The sequence below is a fragment of the Rhopalosiphum maidis genome, chromosome 2 (genome assembly GCF_003676215.2).
Source record: "Rhopalosiphum maidis isolate BTI-1 chromosome 2, ASM367621v3, whole genome shotgun sequence".
NCBI lineage: Eukaryota > Metazoa > Arthropoda > Insecta > Hemiptera > Aphididae > Rhopalosiphum > Rhopalosiphum maidis.
The window spans coordinates 41759031-41776280 of NC_040878.1; the positions used below are offsets into that span (position 1 = coordinate 41759031).

The 17250-nt window shown below is 29.0% G+C and overlaps 1 protein-coding gene across 3 annotated transcripts in view; it reads right to left on the minus strand.

Annotated features, from left to right (window-relative positions):
- Nucleotides 1–2123: 2123 nt before the first annotated feature.
- The window catches only part of LOC113555018 (putative glutamate synthase [NADPH]), a 30349-nt gene continuing 15222 nt past the window's right edge, over nucleotides 2124–17250 (minus strand). The window contains exons 3-28 of one of the 3 annotated variants that reach the window (XM_026959290.1): nucleotides 14249–14375; nucleotides 11330–11608; nucleotides 10695–10783; nucleotides 10241–10603; nucleotides 10075–10180; nucleotides 9831–9953; nucleotides 9697–9699; nucleotides 9089–9309; nucleotides 8724–9009; nucleotides 8432–8580; nucleotides 8118–8358; nucleotides 7730–8053; nucleotides 7493–7664; nucleotides 7328–7423; nucleotides 6305–7263; nucleotides 6078–6226; nucleotides 5871–6009; nucleotides 5506–5819; nucleotides 4813–5432; nucleotides 4516–4736; nucleotides 4259–4435; nucleotides 3954–4193; nucleotides 3707–3874; nucleotides 3522–3635; nucleotides 3296–3452; nucleotides 2124–3171 (exon numbers count right to left, since the gene is read on the minus strand). In XM_026959290.1, coding sequence (XP_026815091.1) covers nucleotides 3029–3171; nucleotides 3296–3452; nucleotides 3522–3635; nucleotides 3707–3874; nucleotides 3954–4193; nucleotides 4259–4435; nucleotides 4516–4736; nucleotides 4813–5432; nucleotides 5506–5819; nucleotides 5871–6009; nucleotides 6078–6226; nucleotides 6305–7263; nucleotides 7328–7423; nucleotides 7493–7664; nucleotides 7730–8053; nucleotides 8118–8358; nucleotides 8432–8580; nucleotides 8724–9009; nucleotides 9089–9309; nucleotides 9697–9699; nucleotides 9831–9953; nucleotides 10075–10180; nucleotides 10241–10603; nucleotides 10695–10783; nucleotides 11330–11608; nucleotides 14249–14375 — 5980 coding nt within the window. In that variant the 3' untranslated portion in view covers nucleotides 2124–3028. The remainder of the gene's footprint in view (nucleotides 3172–3295; nucleotides 3453–3521; nucleotides 3636–3706; nucleotides 3875–3953; nucleotides 4194–4258; nucleotides 4436–4515; nucleotides 4737–4812; nucleotides 5433–5505; nucleotides 5820–5870; nucleotides 6010–6077; nucleotides 6227–6304; nucleotides 7264–7327; nucleotides 7424–7492; nucleotides 7665–7729; nucleotides 8054–8117; nucleotides 8359–8431; nucleotides 8581–8723; nucleotides 9010–9088; nucleotides 9310–9696; nucleotides 9700–9830; nucleotides 9954–10074; nucleotides 10181–10240; nucleotides 10604–10694; nucleotides 10784–11329; nucleotides 11609–14248; nucleotides 14376–17250) is intronic. The other 2 variants (XM_026959289.1, XM_026959292.1) reach the window with 2 other exon arrangements.

The following is a 17250-nucleotide window of genomic DNA, read 5'->3' on the forward strand; positions in this document are numbered from 1 at the left end:
ATTTTATAATTTGGCTCCAAAGAAGAAGTATACAATAGTAGATTATTTTTATGACATAACAGATAAATGATAGTTTAACTTGATTTACCTCAACAAAACTATTTTTAGTCCATGTATATAGATAAAATGTAATCATTGTTGGAAAATCCTGCAATGGCATAGAGATTAACAACATTGTAATCGACTTATCCAGAAATAAAATAGATAGTACTAGGTAGTTATTAAAACATACGAGATTAGAAGTGTCGTAACATCAATTATATATTTGTACCTAATTTTTTTCCGTTTGCTAAGTCATATAAACATTAACTGCAATAATTGCCTAGTAGGCAATATCATATACTATGATAATTTCAGTCCATGTAGAATGTAGATTTTTCACCCTTCAGGCCTTTCCACAAAAATCCACAAAAAAACATACTGGCATTTTCTCAAACATACCTACTTATTTATAAATTATTAAAATAATTATTTTAGCAGCCAATGGCCATAAATTCTATGATCTTTAAAAAAAAAAAAATTAACTACAATATTTGGTATTGAACATTGTATTGAAGTTTTGGTGTTACAAATTATCTACATTGATTTTGAATATTTTTGCCAGAGTGCATAGTTAGGTTATAAAATCATTTGTTGTACTAAACATTTAGAAAATTTTAAACTTTTAAGAATATTTTAGATCTGTATAGTTAAAGATATACATAACATTTTAGCTAATTCATATTATGAAGGTAGTACTTGGTTTGCTTATAATTTAAATGATTATGAAATCTTGGCTTTTTTATATAAAGTGAAATCTACAAATCTGTTTTAAAAAGATTAGTAACAACTAATTTAATAAAATATCACATTTTGTCTATTTAAATTATTATTTTAGATTGGACAGAGTAGAGCGATGAGAATTAATAAATTTTTAGTAATTTTCAAAATAATAATCAAAAAAAATAAATAAAAATAGGACTTTTTAAATGCAGCTATTAGTATTTAATTTTTGTTTTTTTAGTATTTTACTTTAGGTTCTATTACTGAAAACTAAATAGTCTTCTCTGCACGTGTTTTATGTTATGTGGCCATGTGGGTACTCTTTGTCTTATTATCTGTTACTGTTCATGTCAAATAGATTGTAATATATTTTATTCAATAAAAAGGTTATAAAAAATATTTTACTTAATTGGTTGTTTTTTTTTTTTTTGGTGAACTCAAACATGAATAACCTATTTTAACTAAATGTTTATATTATCATTTTCTCTATATGTTAAAAATGTCTAAAACTTTTGACTCTTTTATCATTAAATTTATAGATATTTAAAATTTTTTTTTTAAAAAAATTTAATTTTATTATAGTCAATTAAATTTTTTAGCTTGGTCTTTAAGCTTAGCAAAGTTTGATTTCATTTAAGTTTTTAAGTGCAAATTATTTTATAGTTATACATTTATAAAATATTCAATTTTTATCGCTAAGGATTGAAAATTTTAATATAAGGTTCCTCAAAAAGAGTTTATATTGTAATCAAAAAATATATAATCATAGATTTGTATAGATATTTCTCATCAAATTTGTATTTAGGAAAAGAGGAATGTGGACAAAACTCAAACATAGAATAATTAATAAAAACTTAAAAACAATTGCATAAATAATCATATAATTCAACGTCTACATAATAATATTATATATATATATTATATAATAATATTTATACTTAGCACAAAACATCGACAAATTGATCGAATAATATTAAAAAATACATATTAAACAAATATCTAATTATCATAATTTATAATTTATTATTGTCTTTAAGGGCACAATGTTTCAAATGGCAATAGCTTTTACACAAAAGTATAGTTCGTAGCATAAGTTTCATAATAGTTCAGCTATAGTACAGTATATTGTAACTGCGCACCAATTATTTTCTCAATGTCTCTATATACTAAATTGACATTATTTATGTAATTTAATTTTAACAATAATAATATATATAAGCATAAGTAATTAATTCTATAGTGATAATTCATAAATATATATTTAGTATGGTAGGTAATAATAGTTTAGGATATGCAATAATATTATAATAACATTAAAATCTTATATTTGTAAGCTATTGAATATATTTAAATAATAATAAAAATAAATATATTCAACAAACTGGACGATAATACTGTAAACAATATTTATGAATATGAAATCTAACAAGTGTGAAATTTATTATAAGTGTTAAAGACTGATTCTCTATTGTTGTGATACTATGTTAATGTATACACATTCATAATTATTAATCAAGAATAGCAAATGTTATTTAATTAAAAATTAAATTTGAATGTGGTATGTCATATTTTAGACAGTTTTCAATGAACATTGTTGTATACCTAATTGTGTATTTTATTTAGTGAGGATAGTTAAAAAATCTTTACCTAATATTTTTGTTTGTAAAAAATATTAATCCAGTCAATTCGTCTAAATAAAATACATTTCTTAACCATTCTATACTTTATAATGTATAGAAAACAAACACATTAGCTAAAAATGCTATTATTCATACAAACATATTATTTAAAAATACAATTTTTAATAGAAAGTCAGTCTTTTACACTTTTGTCAATATTCACAAATTTTGATATAAATTTAAATAGCTGGGAAAATGGAATTTAAGATAATATTAAATGTATGGATAATTATAACACACGATCACTCCATTTATATAATTATATAATAAGTATCTAATTGTATGAATAAGGAAAACACATGTTAGCGTGTTGTTTTTAATTTTTTTTGTTACCAGTAAATCGAAAATCGATCTTAGGAATTTATTGTTTCCATAGGAGCTTAAAAAATAACGTAACCATACTTAAGTTATTAGTAAAAAAAAAATATATATATATATATGTTTATATATATATATAAATAACAACAATATGGTTTTGATACCTAATCAGTTGAAAAAAAGAACTAACACACTGTAATGTTTAGATATTATTTTTAAAAACCAACACGATTCCCTCAATATTGTCCAGTTATGTTCAACTTACTAATTTAAGCACTAACTGTTTGAATAGATATCACACCACCGGGTCCGGGCAATACAGATTGCTCCATGAGGAATGCGTCTACTTCTCTAGCTGCTTGGCGTCCTTCAGATATTGCCCAAACTACTAATGATTGGCCACGGCGGCAATCTAAATTAATAGTAAAAGTTAGTTATATTGTAACGATTGTATGCAATTAATATTCATGTTTAAAACTAATTTATAAAAATGTTCAATAAGTTTTATTTTTAAATTATTTATTGAAGACACAAACCTCCCGCAGCAAATACTTTAGGAACGGATGTAGCATAACGACCAGAAGGTGTCTGGTAATTAGATCTCGGATCAAGGGCTAATGATAATTCATTGACAATTGTACGTTCAGGACCAAGGAATCCCATTGCCAAAAGAACCATATCACATTTGAAAATCTAAACAATACATAGTTACATTACATAATCCACTCATAGAAATATTCTTAAAAAAATGTTTTTAAATACCTGTTCAGAATCTGGTACTTCATCCATTTTCCATCGTCCAGCTTCGTCTTTAGTCCAATTTACTTTAACTGTCTTAATTCCACTAACATGACCATTACCATCATCAACAAACTCCTACAACATTTTTTTGTTGATTAAATGGCCTAGTTATTTTGATACAATTATAAATGTTATAGAATACTGACCTTGCTCATGATACAAAATTGTCTAGGGTCTCTGCCATACTTAATTTTAACTTCCTCATGACCATAATCCACTTTAAATACTCTAGGGAATTGTGGCCAAGGGTTATCTCGACTTCTAGTTGCTGGTGGTTCAGGAAGAATTTCAAATGATGTTATAGATCTTGCCCTCTAACATTATTTTATATTTAAGAAAAAGAAATTATATGTATGTCATTTAGTAAGTATTTAAGTAGCAACAAACACTAACCTGTCTCAATGAAGTAGCAATACAATCGCAACCAGTATCACCACCACCAATCACTATTATGTCTTTATCCCTTGCTAAAAGGGGCAAGTCTGTTGGCCCGCCGAGTTGTTTTTTTTGTGAAGATTCTAAGAAGTTCATAGCAAAGTAAATACCTTCTAGATGACGACCAGGTATTGGTAGATCTCTTGGCCATGTAGCACCAGTACATAATACAACAGCATCAAATTGATCCAAGAGCTCCTATTATAAATTATTAATTAATATTAATAATTTTTCTCAATACTAATTATTTAAATACAAATTACTTTAGCTAAATAATCTTTTCCAACGCTGACATTTGTATGGAAAACCACTCCTTCATCTTCTAAAAGTCTGATTCGCCTTTGTACAACTTCTTTAGATAGTTTCATAGTTGGAATCCCATATTGCAATAATCCACCAACACGATCATTTCTCTCAAAAACTTTAACCAAATGTCCAGCCTAAAAATTATCATTTAAACTTGGTTATTTTCAGTTGCTAAAACACTAGGTACTAGGTATCTAGTTATAATAATTTTTACCTTATTCAGTTGATGAGCAGTTGCTAATCCTGATGGACCAGATCCAACAATAGCTACAGTTTTACCTGATCGGATCTTTGGTGGTTCAGGTTTAATCCAACCTTGTTCAAAAGCATGATCAATAATTGCACATTCTATATTCTTAATAGTTACAGCAGGTTCATTAATGCCCAAAACACACGCTCCTTCACATGGAGCAGGACAAACACGCCCAGTAAATTCTAAAAAATAAAAATTTAATACATTTAATAATATACAATCAACTATATTATTTAAAAACATCATCAATAGGATTACCAGGGAAGTTATTAGTTTGTAAAAGTTGATTTAATGCCTCTTGCCAATTATTATTGAAAACTAAATCATTCCATTTTGGTATGATATTTCCCAAAGGACATCCATGTGAAGATTGACAGAATGGTACACCACATTCCATACATCTTGCAGCTTGAACCCTAAGTCCTTTTCTGACATGTTGGAAATTGTAAATTTCGTCCCAATCATTGAGTCTTTTTTCAGCAGGTCTATACATCATTGTTTCTCGTGAATATTTTACAAAACCTCGAGTCTTATCCAATATTTTTTCAAGCCTTTTTTTTTCAAATGTTTGATCATTAATTGTTTCTTCTATGTCACGAATACTAGGCTCACGGACACTAGGTTCATTAACAACTTCTATTGTATTTGTGTGGCTTTGTGTTACTTTTGCTTCTTCAGCTAATTGTTTTAAAGCTCTTTGATATTCGTAAGGGAATACTTTGATAAACTTTGATGCAGAATGGGGCCACGAATCTAACAATTTAGATGCAATAACTGATTCGGTTTTAAGAACAAATTCTTCTAAAAGAGATTGAACATAGTTTAGATCTTCTTTGCGGTCAAGGGGAAGTAGTTCTACCATTTCTGTATTGCATTTGCTTTAAAATAAACATTAAACAAATATAAATATTTAGCTTTTCAAAAAAATATATTGTAAATTATTATTCTTACCTTTTAAAAGATCCATCAACATCAAGAACATAAGCAATACCACCAGACATACCAGCAGCAAAATTACGTCCTGTTAGACCCAAAATTACTGCACAACCACCAGTCATATATTCACAACCATGATCACCAACTCCTTCAACAACTGTTATAGCACCAGAATTTCTGACTGAAAAACGTTCAGCTGCAATACCCCTGAAAAATGCTTTTCCGCTAGTAGCTCCATACAAGCAAACATTGCCAGCTATTACATTGAGTTCAGATTGGAATGTTGACGATTTTGGTGGGAAAATGATTATTTCACCTCCAGAAAGACCCTAAAAATTATATATTAGTATCTCCAAAGTAATGATATTTAGTAAACATACTTTTCCAACATAATCATTAGCATCTCCTTCTAAAGTAACATGTACTCCTTTAGTCATAAATGCGCAAAAACTCTGTCCAGCAGAGCCTTTCAATTTTATGTTTATACTGTTATCTGGTAAGCCATCATCTCCATATTTCCTAAAATAAAATAAAATATTTAGGTTTATTTAGTTTTATAGATTATAGATAATAAATATAAAACTTACATTGAAATATAGTAGCTTAAAGTTGAAACAAAAGCACGGCATTCATTATTAATGGTAAGTTCAATATTTACACTTTTTTGCAAACCATCAATTACTGGTTGTGCAGCTGTTATAACAATATTGTCCATGCGTTTTTCTAGTTGGAAGTCCTAAAAATAATATATATTTTTTAATTAGCAATGAAAGAAATAATAAAATTTAATGTATTTATTTATCTGTAATTGTACTTGTGATTCTGATCCACCAATTATGTTAACCCCAGGTCTCATATGTAAGGCATTACGTAGTACAGGACTAAGATTTAAGAACTTCGCTTTAGGGTTGTTGTTGCTGTCAGTCATTTTGAGAAGGTCAGTGCGTCCAATAAGGTCTTGATACTTAGCAACACCAAGGTTAGCCATATGTTTTCTTACATCTTCAGCTAACATAAATAAGTAGTTAATAACATGTTCTGGTTTACCAGCAAACTTTTTCCTCAGAACAGGATCTTGAGTTGCAATGCCAACAGGACAAGTATTTAAATGGCATTTTCTCATCATGGTGCATCCTAATACAATTAATGGTGCAGTACTCAACCCTATTTCATCTGCACCCAACAAAGCAGCTACAATGACATCAAAACCTGTTCGTATTTGACCATCAGCTTGGACAACTACTCTAGATCTCAAGTTATTCAATACCAGGACTTGATGAGTTTCTGCTACACCAAGTTCCCATGGAAGACCTGCATTTTTGATACCAGTCCATGAACTAGCTCCAGTACCGCCATCATGGCCAGAAATTACAATGTGTTCAGCTTTTCCTTTAGCTACACCTGAAGCAACTACTCCTACGCCAACTTCAGAAACTAATTTTACAGATATTCTTCCATTAGGATTAGCGCACTTCAAATCATAAATAAGTTCTGCTAAATCTTCAATTGAATAGATATCATGATGAGGTGGTGGAGATATTAATCCTACACCTGGTACTGAATGTCTAGTGGCAGCAATATCTTTAGTCACTTTATAGCCAGGTAATTCCCCTCCTTCACCAGGTTTAGCACCCTGGGCCATTTTAATTTGTATATCATCAGCGTGAGCTAGATATGAACTAGTAACACCAAATCGTCCAGATGCTACTTGTTTAATAGCTGATCGTTTGTTATTTTCTGCATCTTGATTCAAATAGCGGTCAGCATTTTCACCTTAACATTTATATAATAATTATAACACAATGACATATGTATAATGAGAGAAATAAATAAATACCTCCTTCTCCAGTATTTGATTTTCCTCCCAATTTGTTCATGGCAATTGCTAAGGATGTATGTGCTTCAATAGAGATTGAACCAAGACTCATAGCACCTTAATATAAAATAAAAAAATAAAATCAATAGTTATTATTTTTTTTAAATTTAAGTTATAATATTATACCTGTAGCAAATCTTTTTACAATATTAGCTGCCGGTTCAACTTCAGAAATATTTATTGATTTAGTGGTAGGAACTAATTCCAATTGACCTCTTAGGGTACAAGCACGTACACTTTCCATTGTTGATTCACAAAATTTATCATATGAACTTGTGCTTTTGTTACTTGCTGCGTCCTACAAAATATTATAATCTAATGTAGTATAAATACAAATAATAGAAACATTGTTTATAAACTTACTTGTAGGTTAGCTATACTGATAGGGTCGTTTATATGTTTTTCACCACCTGTACGCCAGTGGAAATAACCAGGATTCATTAAAACTAACATATCAGTATTACGGTAAGAATAAGATAGGTAATGACGTTCGTATGCTTCTTTGGCTAAACGTTCAAAGTTGATACCACCAATACGGGATTGGGTGCCTTTAAAACACTTGTTTATTACTTCATCTGCCAATCCTACAGCTTCGAATATCTGAGCTCCTTTGTAAGACTGTAGTGTGGATATACCCATTTTTGCCATCACTTTAGAAATTCCCCTTTCCATTGCCTCGCAATAGTTCTAAAGATTCAATTAAAAGTTAAAAATGTATAATAAATAAATAAAAATTATGTTTGATACCAACCTCGAATAATATTTTATCGGTAAAAGATGAATCCAAAACTCCTTCAGCACGTAAACTTTTTGCCATTTCAAATACTAGGTAAGGACATATGCCATCAGCACCATAACCCAATAAAACGCACATCTGGTGAACTTCTCTAGCTTCACCAGTCTCGACAATTAAACCAACTTTCATACGTAGCCTCAGATCAATTAAATGATGATGTGTTGCTCCTAAGGCTAATAAAATACTAATTGGTATTCTGAAAAGAAAAAAAAATCCACAAAGGTTTAGATTTTATTTTTATGTTTTTTTTTTCTATGTTAATATTTAACCTTTCAGATCCAGCTGATCTATCTGACAATATAATAAGTTGATAGTTGCTATTAGCAGCTTCACTGGCTTCTTCGCATATACGATCCAATGCTTTTGAAAAACCTGATGGGCCTTCTTCTTTATTAAATGTAACATCAATAACTTTTGTCTGTTAACATTTTGGTTAAATAATGATTAATAATTAATATAATTGACATACACATCAATATAATATATTCACTCAATGTGGTAGTATTCAATGTTTAAGTATATATTTAAGTTTATTACTTAAAATTAATAATTTTATTTTACCTTCCAGCCACGATGTAGATTATTGCGTAAGACTTCCAGATCATAAAGTGATAGTATTGGGTTTGGTAAAAATAATCTATGACACTGTTTGGCACTTGGAATAAGAATATTGGCTTCAGGTCCAATTGGGCACATTAACGACATGACAATTTTTTCACGGAAAGGATCAATTGGTGGATTTGTTACTTGGGCAAATAACTGTTTGAAGTATGAGTATATCAATGGTTGAAACAAAGACAGACAAGCAAGTGGAGCATCATTTCCCATAGAGCCCAATGCTTCTTTCCTAAAATATTATAAGTTAGTACTTGTTAAACTACTAAAATTTGTTTGAATTTAACATAATTTGTTTGAATTTAACATACTTAGTTCTGATCATTGGGATAATCAACATATTAATAGTTTCAATTGAGTAACTAAATAACAATAAACGTCTGTCTCCTCCCCATATGCGAGTCATTTCTTGTTCTGGAATGTTTTCTCTAATTGTCTTCTTACGTTCGCCACTTATAAATTCTATTGATTTGGCACGCACTAAACCAAATCCTTTAGCAACAGCTTCCTCTCTCAAGTCTTCAATAGTAATCTATAGATAGCATTAAATATATTAGTTTACAAGAATATATTTGTTAAAAACAAGAATATGTATTTATGTACACAAAAAGTTGAAAATAATATATACAAACGCCTAAACGTTATCAGATAGTTGATAGGAGTAAGAAGAAATTTTCAGAATGTTAATATAATATTAGTTAATATATATACACACATATTTATAATATATTAATCCATCACAGGAATAAAGTTAAGAATAAAAATATAATTAATCAATAATCAATATTTACAACAGAGTAAATGTAAATAAAATCTTAGAAAACTAAATAGCTAGGCATTCTAATGAAATTCATAATGGTAAGATACGCAGATTGCAGAAGCATAATTTTCAAACCATTTATCAACACATATAACTCACCCTCTATAAAGTCAGTACAGGAAACAATTTGCGGCATCAGATAAACAAACAAAATGTTTTATGATTTAGTTTTTGTACACAATAACTTTATTATAACATTATAATAATGATTATGAAACATTATTTGTATATACCTGTTCTCTAAGCCAATCAGAATGTGGTCTACTCCTTGCTATATCCAATTTTAGTTGAACATCTTGTATGATGCGTTTCTCTTTGGTGTCAACTAACAGCATACGACCAGGTTTCAAACGACTCTGTAAGAAAATTATAGTATTAAGTACTTAGTATGTCGAATATGTGCATATTTTGTTCAATACAATATGAAATCAAAACAAAAATAGTTAATAAATAATTGTTGCCTATTTTTTATTTCACCTTCAGAGCTACATTGGCTGGGTCTGTATCGTACACTCCGACTTCAGACGCCATAACCATGACATTGTCTTTCAATACGTAGAATCGAGATGGTCTTAATCCGTTCCTAAAAATCAAATACATAATGAGTCGGTGTTCAAACAATAACAATAAAAAAAAAAATTACCTGTCCAACAAAGCACCGACATATCGTCCGTCGGTAAACGTTAACAATGCTGGACCATCCCAGGGTTCCATCGCGCACGCCGCCCAGTTATAGAAGTCTCTTTTTTCGGAAGGCATAGTCTGATCGTTCTGCCAGGCTTCAGGGACCATGGTCATGACAGCCTCAGGTAGCGAACACTCACCCGCGTTGATCAGGAATTCCAAAACGCAATCGGCCGACCCAGAGTCGGACAGATTCGGTTCCACCACCGGATACAGCTGTTTGATATCGTCAAAGTGCTTGCTTTCCATCACACCTTCTCGAGCAGTCATGAAGTTCACGTTACCGCGCACCGTGTTTATCTCGCCGTTGTGCGCCAACACTCTAAAATAACGGAGAAGACGACATATTATTCATTCATCATTATTGATATAAATAACGAACACTATTTTGGCTTGTTTAATAATATATTTACCTCAGAGGGTGTGCTCTCTCCCAGCTCGGGAAAGTGTTCGTTGAGAATCTGGTATGAACGAGTGCTAGGTACGTTTCGTAATCCGGACTCTGCGGGCGAGAACAAATATAAGTTATAGCAAAATAATAATAATATTATTATTAATCATGGGAATTTTATTAATTGTTACATAAAAACTGTGATATAATTAATAGATTTAACCGAAACAAAAATGATATAAACGTTAAACGACCCCGGCCAGAATTAAACAATTAGATATAAATTTTTTTTATAATTGAATACAAGTATTTATTTTTAATTAAAGTATATTTATTATTCATTTTTGTGACCATATGTCTGATTATTTGATTTTAATTAAGTTACTATTGACCGCACTTTATTATAATATAGTTGTATTAATGTATTAACCAATAATTACATTCCATATATCATGTGCAAAATATTGCAAAAAATTTAATACGTAAAATATTTTACATAATACAACATTTTCCTCTCTTTATTATTTTTGTGCCACCAAACTCCATCAACCGTTGTCGGGGTTCTTTTTATTGGAAACAGGGTTTGCGGCACACCATATTATATAAAATTATGCATTTAGGTACCTTGTGTCATAATAATATTATCATTTTTATTACTTGTAAGTCGGTAAAGTACGCCCACAGCTGATCCGAAGTGAACTGTCCTTTGTACACGACGATGGTGTGCGACAGCGAGCAAATGTAAAACCTCCTGCCCGGCTTGGGTATGGTGTGCGTGGACCGCTTCCGGAGCGCGAACACGCGGCGCTTGAAGTCGTCCTCGTCATACACCTCGGCTGCGTCCACCACGAACGCCTGGCGGATGAACGGCTCGCTGCTCCTGGCCACCTCGCCGATCTGATTGTTGCGCACCGGCACCGTCCTCCAGCACAACACCTGCAATGATCGCCATAGCGCACCGTCGTGATCAGTTTGTATACTTCGTATATGTCGTCATTATATAATATATAATATGACTTCGTGCGCGGTTTCCGCGGCGGCCGTTCGGGCATTGAGAGTGAGTATAATAGTATAAAATAATACATCTTATGATGGATACCGTGGTTGTAGTTGTTGTTGTTATAACGGTTATATTCAAATTATAGGTAATGGCGTATTGTATGATGTACATTATATAATTATATATATTATTACGGTTTGGGGCGGTCGATGACACTAAAAATAATGTGTTGAACTAAATATTTTTAGTGTCGTCGTCGAGCGGACAAAATAGGCCGTCTGACGATGATAGTCGGGGTGTATGATGATATTATACAGGATTAACATGCAAATATTTCGTACATACCTACAGGTGATGGACTAACAACCGCCTGTAAGTTATTAATATACACGGTCCACAATACTTATATCACTAGTAGTGCATGATATATGATAATACATTTTTGTTTCAATAATAATTTCGCACAATATATATGTATATATATATATATATATAAGTTCATTATTTCTAGAATACAGTTTTTTAAATTGTTTATTTGTCAAATTCAAATAATATTAAATATTCTATTGGTAATTTTATTCTATTCATGTAATATAATATAAATGTATAATATTATTTTATACTAATATTTATGAGATAGTGTTACATTTATGCATTAAAAAAATAACTTATATTTGTATAATCACTTATGTATTAAATGTAAATTTAAAATATTTAACTGATTATACAAAAGTAATTGTAGAAGAATACAATTAATTGGCAAGAATTTAGCATTTTTCGTATTTTCCTTAGTTACCTAATCTTAAAATTTCATGAACATACTTTTAATATAATTAAATTAACACTAATTATAATCATTTTTAAACATAATTTAAATCAATACTATATGGTAAACGATGTTTTGTATAGTGATACAATTTTTTTTATATGCCAAAAGTTACATAATCTTTTAATAAGTAAGTATATTATTTAAATTTGATAAAATCAATAAAATTGTGGAAACAAATCTATGATTAGTTATAATTAAATTTATTTTTAATTGCATGATATGATGACTTGATTACGATTTTTGTACGGTAGATAGTAGGCACCTATTTAATTAAAAGAAAATGTATGTTAATGATAATCTCATACCTATCAGATTATTAAAGAACAAATAATTACCTTATGTATTTTATATGTACATGATGGTAAAAGTATTTACTTTTAGATGATATTGAATATAAAGTGTAATGTTATTTCTAACGAGATGCGTAACTACATTTTTTTTTATTTCTACAAGTTACTACACCATTTTAAGCGGTATTGAAAAAGAATTGAAGATGTTAATAAAAATTTTAAATTTGAGAAAATGTTTGAATTTTTATTTTACTATAGACTTTAAACAATACTGGGTATACATTTTCAGTTTTAGCATTCAGGTAACTATGAAATCAGTTAATACTGTTACTTAAGTTTTCGCATACCCATGTAATATAGAACATTTATTCAACCAATTTGTATATATTAAATATACGTATTTTGTAAATGGAAAACAAAAGTTGCACTATCAAAAGAAAAAAACAAAAAGGTTATTTGAAAACTATTATAAGTTAACACCAATAAAATATAATTTTAATTAAAAACTTTTATATTTTCATAATATAATTGTGTGTGAATTGCAATAAAATTAACATTATAACTATATATATATATATATATATATATATATATATATATATATCATAAGCGATCAAATTAAAAAAATTAAATTTAATATTATCCTATATATTAAAAAAAAAAAAAGATTAATTTTGCTGTTGACGCAACATTAAGTATATACATATACACATATATAATATATATATCGACAGATAACATATTATATGTATATATTTATACACACACATATATATATATATATATTAATTGTGATGTAAAAAAAAAAATAGACACAGATGATAAATTTACCGTACGACGATAGCGTGCAGTGGTTGTCTATCGATCGGAATCGGCTATTTTGTTTCTGTCGGTATTTGTATAATAGGTATTGATCAGGGCCGTTCTGCAATAAACAATATCATAACCTAGCTCACATATTCTCACACAAAATTGTTGTTGGGCTCACTTGTGGCGAATCGACACACAAATGTGTTTAATTCGCTTTTACCACGTTTCGTTTTCACGCTATTTTTCTAAATATAATATTACGTATAGGTATTGAATAGGTGGACTGCAGCATTTTCCGAACGTAAACACAACATACAAACCAAACCTGTACCGTCGCGACTGCCTGTCTTATATATATATATATATACACGCATTCTGGTATAGACCGCATGTACCAAAACGTGTTCAATACTTGCGCACGTTTGTTGCCCGTTTATTATACGCGGCGCTAAAAATTATTATTCGATTGGCTATCATAGTATATCATAATATATAATACATAATATTATTCAATATGTATTAAATGCATACAAAATGACAAAATGTCACACACACGTTAAATGAACGTCGTATGTCCATCGTCGAATTATTTTATTTTATAATTAAAAATATAATGTATGGACTGTACGTCACTTTCGACAACTTACTTTGATTTTGCATTCTAAACCGATGGCGGCGAACATCTCTTCGCTCTCAGCGTGGTGCGCCTTGTCTAAGTAAAACATGCCAGTCGCGTACTTGCCCTCTTCTGGCAATTCCACGTTTTCTTGTTCCCTGAAAAATTATATAGATTTTGGCTTTATTAGAAAAAAATGTATTAAATGGAAATTGTATTATAGGTGATACCAATATACTCAATCGTACTATAATATATAGCATGTTATTATAATATGATTGCGTTCTATATAATACTTTTATCTGACTTTGTTTTAATTGCCTAACCCGAGCGAATATAATACACTTTATATATAGTATCATTATAACATCTCGATGATAATTTCTGTTGGATTATATTCTCATAAGATGACTATTATTTTTCATAAACCACTAATCGTTGTTTATAGGTAGGTATATTAATTTTAGCTTTTTTGTTAAATTAAAAAAAAAGTAATAATAAATAATCACAAACCTTAATCATATTGGCACAATGATTACATACTATATATTATAAAATATAACGACGAGGATTTAAGTTACACGATTTCAGGGAGTTACAATATAAGAACCCTATTCTAGTGTAGCTACAAAATACTATAAACAACAGTTTGAACGATACGACATGTAGGATTAACACATTGGCAACCCAATAGCCTAAAAAGCGAATATCGGAGGGGGGATTCATTGGCAAAAAGTATTTTTGTAATACCTATATTATTTAATTAATACATTTTTATTTAGTGTACCTACCACAAAATTAACGATTAAATAAAATTATTTATCATTGAAATTATAAATTATATATTCTATTCATTACGTATTTGTTGAACAACGTCCAACAATTTGTAAAAATATTTTTGAGTAGACGTGAAGAAATAATGAAGTAATGGAAAATATACGTATTTCTTTGTAGAAAATGTAAACATCATGTATAAGATATTGGTAAATTAACTTTTCTATTATAATAGTTGTTTAAGTTATTATATATAATTTTGTACTTAAAAATATTATACGTGAAAGTGTGAGACATCTTATTTTAAGCGTGTTTAAAACACGAGAGTTGACAAATTTACATTTACATGTTATAGCTCAAACAAACTTGAAAAGTTGTAATTGTAAAATTAAATATATAAAGATAAGCCTACATTAATCTATTATATAACATTTAATATTTATTTTTTTAGATTCTGAATGTAACTGTTTGTTTTCTAATCACGTGCATATTCCAAATTGTTTAATAATATATTTATAAATCATTTTAATAATTTTTTAAAGAAAAAAAACAGATCAAACAAATTTGAATTTTTATTTATCAATAGTTTCCCTAATTATATAAATTAATAACAATAAATGTTTAGTTTTAAAAATATCTTTAAAACTTTATGAATTAAATAATCATCAATCTTAGGGAATGAAAAAATATACATATTATCTCTTTAATTATATTTAAAAACTAAAGACAAATTATTATAAGAATTCATACAGTTCTAATTTAATATACTTAATAATACGTTGTAAAATATTTAAAAGTGTCGTTATATTGATTGATGGGTACAATGATAAAAGGTTTAGAATTCGATTGTAGGTATATGTCACAAGTTAACATTATTCAGGGAAATATTATTGATTGCCTCAGGTAGTCATAAATATTGTTCAAATACTTGTACTTCAGTAATTCGTTTTAAAAAATTGGTGGAAACTTTTTTATTTTGAAATTTAAAAGCATCGTTGAGTGTTGAAATACCACAATATTCGGGTGAAAAAAATAAATCGATATTAAAAATTACGAAGGCACTTGGCATACGACTAATATACATGGTTGTAGACAACTGACAATACGGTTATTGAAATATTAATTATGACCATAAAATATTACCACAACGTCGATTTTAAAATTATTAGTTTATAAAATAAGGTATATTTTAACGATGTAATTAAATAATGTAATAGGTATGTAGCATAGCATTTTAGCCGTAAATACATTTTAAGTGAGTATACCACGGTACACGCTTGAATTATTAGCTAGAAACGGCGAGGGGTACACGTATAACGCACATAACCAAAATATAAGTATATTTGGTAAGTTCCCATATGAAATATAAAAGGAACATAAAACGATTAGTAAGTAAATATATAGTAGATATATATAAATTAAATTCAATACTTTCTGTGCTGCGCAAATATATAATATAGCATACAACACAACATATCGACTATCTAAAATTATAATAATTTATTATAATATGAATAAAATTACGAAATAGTATGGATAATCCATTTTGCTGAAACCAGTCTTGTTAATTTTAATCGAGTTAACTACATTGAGGTATTAATAAAATAAAACATTATTTCTAACACGACTATCCGGTGAAAGGAAAACAATGCTTTGTTCTATAACAATTTTAGAAAAAGAAAAATACTACTATATAGATAGACCGAGGCAACGATGATTAAACAGAGTACAAAAAGATTTTGCTATATGTTAGACATATCTAAAGGTGAAGAACTACATCTTGATAGAAAAGAGTGGTGGTTGTGGCGAACAATAACCAACATGGTCTATACTAAGATAAAAAAAATACCATATCACTAAAACAAATATAATGCTTGATTGTACGTAGAAGTACGTAAATAATGAGTACAGTGCTAAAAGTTACACCTATAGTGAAATATTAATTACTTACAGGTGGAGGCATATTTTTTTTTCACGTATAAGAACTTACATCATATGAGTGATTTTATCTACAATGAATAGTATGACAACGTATACTCGCACAAAATATTTTTTTAATTTTAGATCTGTGACTTTATTGAGTAATTTAATCCCATATTTCCGATCCGTAATACATTTAACTAACACTCACAACATTAAGTATAGAATTTATTTAAAAAATCAATCTGTATGAATTTGTAGAAAATACTGCATTGTTCTAAATTTCTGATTAAAATACATAATAATTTACTCGGTTACCAAAATTATTTTCCACAACTA